The 5,000-nt window shown below is 38.5% G+C and overlaps 1 protein-coding gene across 1 annotated transcript in view; it reads right to left on the bottom strand.

The window, feature by feature from the left end:
- The window catches only part of wdpcp (WD repeat containing planar cell polarity effector), a 98,173-nt gene that overhangs the window by 64,030 nt on the left and 29,143 nt on the right, over positions 1 to 5,000 (bottom strand). Inside the window, exons 3-4 of the mRNA XM_060879494.1 lie at positions 3,334 to 3,378; positions 2,279 to 2,329 (exon numbers count right to left, since the gene is read on the bottom strand). Coding sequence (XP_060735477.1) covers positions 2,279 to 2,329; positions 3,334 to 3,378 — 96 coding nt within the window. The remainder of the gene's footprint in view (positions 1 to 2,278; positions 2,330 to 3,333; positions 3,379 to 5,000) is intronic.

Genomic DNA, 5,000 nt, shown 5'->3' with positions numbered 1-5,000 from the left:
GATAGATAGATAGATAGATAGATAGATAGATAGATAGATAGATAGATAGACAGATATAGATAGATAGATAGATAGATAGATAGATAGATAGATAGATAGATAGATAGATAGATAGATAGATAGACAGACAGACAGACAGACAGACAGAGATAGGTAGATAGATAGGTAGATAGATAGATAGATAGATAGATAGATAGATAGATAGATAGATAGATAGATAGATAGACAGACAGACAGACAGAGATAGATAGATAGATAGATAGATAGATAGATAGATAGATAGATAGATAGATAGATAGACAGACAGATATAGATAGATAGATAGATAGATAGATAGATAGATAGATAGATAGATAGATAGATAGATAGATAGATAGATAGATAGACAGACAGACAGACAGAGATAGATAGATAGATAGATAGATAGATAGATAGACAGACAGATAGACAGATATAGATAGATAGATAGATAGATAGATAGATAGATAGATAGATAGATAGATAGATAGATAGATAGACAGACAGATAGACAGATATAGATAGATAGATAGATAGATAGATAGATAGATAGATAGATAGACAGATATAGATAGATAGATAGATAGATAGATAGATAGATAGATAGATAGATAGATAGACAGACAGATATAGATAGATAGATAGATAGATAGATAGATAGATAGATAGACAGATATAGATAGATAGATAGATAGATAGATAGATAGATAGATAGATAGATAGATAGATAGATAGATACAGTGCCCTCCACAATTATTGACACCCCTGTTTAAGATGTGGTCGTGGACTTCTAAAAATTCTCCTTTTTTTTAAACAACATAGAACCCAAATGCAAATAAAGAGAAAAATCCAACCTTTCATTTAAGTACATTACTTTGGAAGTAAAAAAAAATAAATAAAAAAATCACACATTTAGAAAAAAAAAACTTGAAATCATGTGTCCCACAATTATTGGCACCCCTAACAATTCCTCTGAAAAATTACATTTATTTTTTTTTAAATGTATTTTTCTGTAGTTGCTAAAGTTGGTCAGGGTATCTAGGAACTTTTAATTAGTAATTCATGACTTCCTGTTTCCCTGGGGTATAAATATGACATGACACAGAGGCCTTCATAAGTCAGTCAATGGGTACAAGAAAATAGCCACTCGCCTTAACTTGCCCGTATCTACAGTCAGAGGAATCATTAAGGAGTTTAAAACAACTGGAACAGTGACAAACAAGGCTGGAAGAGGTCCCAGGTTTATCTTGCCACAACGCACAGTGAAGAGGATGGTAAGAGAAGTAAAAAAAATGTCCTAAGCTCACTGTCACAGAATTGCATCGAAGAGTGTCATCTTGGGGTCACAAAGTCTCCATAACAACCATCAGACGCTCTCTACATGCCAACAAGCTGTTTGGGAGGCATGCAAGGAAAAAGCCTTTTCTCACTAACACTCACAAACGTAAACGTCTGGAGTTTGCTAAGCGGTACTGGGACTTCAACTGGGATCGTGTGCTTTGGTCAGATTGAGCTCTAAGTGAGTCTGGCGTTAAACAATAGATGAGTATGCCGAAAAGCACCTCATGCCCACCGTGAAGTATGGTGGAGGATCTGTGATGCTGTGGGCCTGTTTCTCTTCCAAAGGCCATGGGAACCTTGTTAGGGTGCATGGCATTATGAACGCTTTGAACTACCAGGACATTTTAAATAAAAACCTGATGGTCTCTGCCAGAAAGCTGAAGATGGATCGTCATTGGGTCTACAGTGGGCAAAATCTACAGAAAAATGGTTCAGCAGTCACAAACTCAAGGTCCTCCCATGGCCATCTCAGTCCCCAGACCTCAACCCAATCGAAAACCTGTGGGACGAGCTAAAGAGGAGAGTGCATAAGAGAGGACCCGGGACACTGGATGATCTAGAAAGATTGTGCAAAGAAGAATGGTCAAAGATCCCTCTCTCTGTGTTCTCCAATCTTGTGAAATGTTATAGGAGAGGATTAAGTGCTGTATTGTTGGCAAAAGGGGGTTGTGCAAAGTATTAACATCAGGGGTGCCAATAATTGTGGGACACATGATTTCAAGTTTTTTTTTTTCTTTTCTAAATTTGTGGGTTTTTTTTTAAAACCAAAGTAACGTACTTAAATGAAAGGTTGGATTTTTCGCTTTTCTACAGGGCACTGTGGATGGATGGATGGATGGATGGATGGATGGATAGATAGATAGACTACAAGTCTCTCACACACAGACACAGAAATGATTACAAAAGGTAGAGGACTCACTCTCTGTAAAGTTCTGCTTCTCACTGTAGTAATGCTGATCTGCAGGAAAAACTGAAAAGAGAGAGAGAGAGAGAGAGAGAGAGAGAGAGAGAGAGAGAGAGAGAGATCTGTTAAAAGATCTGCTTTTTCGGCTGAAATGAGGTGTGTGTCAAAATGAGTATGTGAGTCAAATGGTATGTCGGCATCCTGACAATTCTACTGGAGTTTATTGTGTTTTGACTCCTGAAGAATTGATGAGTCGATTCAGGAGTCGTGGATTCGGAAACACTAACGTGTGCTGTTCGTGGCGGGTTTTATAAGACCTATGTTTTATATTCCATAACCTTTGACCTTACACACACACACACACACAATTCATCTCTTCATCTTGGTAGAGCTGCTGCACCCTCTGGTGGAGACAAATGGAGAAAGCAGTACTCGAACACACACACAGACACACACACAGACACACACACAGACACACACACAGACACACACACAGACACACACACAGACACACACACAGACACACACACAGACACACACACAGACACACACACACAGACACACACAGACACACACACAGACACACACACAGACACACACACACAGACACACACACACAGACACACACACACAGACACAGACACACACAGACACACACAGACACACACAGACACACACAGACACACACAGACACACAGACAGACAGACACACACACACACACACACAGACACACACACAGACACACACACACACAGACACACACACACACTTGTGTAAGCTATAACACATAGACACGATGTAGTCTCAGGTATAGTGGCCTTTTCATGTACACAACTATAGACTCTACTGAACCAGTCAGCAATGTAAAGAGAGGAGCTGAGAAACTCCACAGAGGACAAATGGAGGATAGACGCCTACAGAAAAAGAATATGTGCTGTGGGATGCATGCGTTAACTTCAGAGGGATGACTAAAGTCAATTATGTTAAGAGACAGAGAGAGACAGAGAGAGACAGAGAGAGAGAAATGAATGAGTCAGCAAGTGAGTGACAGTGAATTTTACATCCTTACCTGAGTCCCCTTTCTCATAAAACTGGAACGTGCCAATATCTGTATCTGTAAGAGAGAGAGAGAGAGAGAGAGAGAGAGAGAGAGAGAGAGAGAGAGAGAGAAATAACAATAACAAATGAGATATATATAGAGAAAAATAAAGACATGGAAATAGAGAGAGAGTGAGAGAGAAAGAGAGAGAGAAAGAGAGACAGACAGAGAGAGAAAGAGAGAGAGAGAGAGAGAGAAGGAGAGAGAGAGAGAGAGAGAGAGAGAGAGAGAGAGAGAAAGAGAAAGAGAGAAAGAGAGAGAGCGAGAGAGAGAGAGAGCGAACAAATTATATATATATATATAAGAAAAATAAAGGCATGGAAAGAGAGAGAGTGAGAGAGAAAGAGAGAGAGAAAGAGAGACAGACAGAGAGAGAGAGAGAGAGAGACAGAGAGAGAGAGAGAGAGAGAGAGAGAGAGAGAGAGAGAGAGAGAGAGAGAGAGAGAGAGAGAGAGAGAGAGAGAGAGAGAGAGAGAGAGAGAGAGAGAGAGAGAGAGAGCGCGAACAAATTAGAGATATATAGAGAGAAAAATAAAGACATGGAGGGGGGGGGGTTCTTTCACACTGGTTGAGCAAACACACAATCAAACACTGAGTTAAGTGAGAAAAAAAGGGGGAAAAAACATTCACTTTTTCTCAAATGACCTTTTTGTCTGATGAGAACGTGTGCCGACACACACCGCACTCGTTCATCAAACTGTCTGAACACAGGCTCTGGTTTAGGATGACGTTCCTCACACAGTGTAAGTGTGTTTAGGTGCCGCACTGAACATCTTAAATAAATCAGAATTCTGTCACATCCAACTATAATGACATCTGCACTGGGAAGCTGACAAACATGGTGCTTCAGTGTACATTGGTTACGGTCTGAGGTTAAATTACAATTTAATTAAGAGAAACAAGATGAAAGCATTGGGGAGGAAATCTTCTGAGGATTAACACAACCATGCTGTTACTAAAATAACAGAACATGATCAAATCAAACAGAACAGAATAAAAAAGAAAGCACAAGATCCTAAAGAGAACAAATGGAAAACAAAAAATTAGGAAAACCGTAAAAGAAAAAGACAAAAAAAAAACAGGACAGAAAAATGCATCTTAATTACAAATATATTTACATAATTACATGTAGAGAGAGGTGTAGAGAAAGAAAAACAAAAGAAATGAACAGAATAAAATTTAGAGTAAAGATAACAAATGAAAAAGAATGCAATAAAAGGAAGAAAGAAAAACGACTGAAAGGGAATAAAAGTGAATGAAAACTTTTCTAATTGAAAAATCGAGTGTTTGTGTGTGTGAAGGAAAGTGTGTGTGTGTGTAAGAGTATGTAGTTAAGTGTATGTGTCTGTGTCAAAGTGTGTAGTTAAGCATGTCTGTGTGTGTGTCTGTGTGTAAAAGTATGTATTTAAGTATATGTGTCTGTGTAAAAGTGTGTAGTTAAGTGTGTGTAAATGTAGTGTGTAGTTAAGCATGTGTGCGTGTGTATGTGTCTGTGTGTAAAGGTATGTAAAGTGTGTGTAAAAGTGTGTAGTTAAGTGTGTGTCTGTGTGTAAAAGTATGTATTTAAGTATATGTGTCTGTGTAAAAGTGTGTAGTTAAGTGTGTGTAAATGTAGTGTGTAGTTAAGCATGTGTGCG

This window comes from Tachysurus vachellii, chromosome 10 (assembly GCF_030014155.1).
Source record: "Tachysurus vachellii isolate PV-2020 chromosome 10, HZAU_Pvac_v1, whole genome shotgun sequence".
NCBI lineage: Eukaryota > Metazoa > Chordata > Actinopteri > Siluriformes > Bagridae > Tachysurus > Tachysurus vachellii.
The sequence above is the reverse complement of the archived record's forward strand: the minus strand, read 5'-3'. Positions and strand labels throughout refer to the sequence as shown.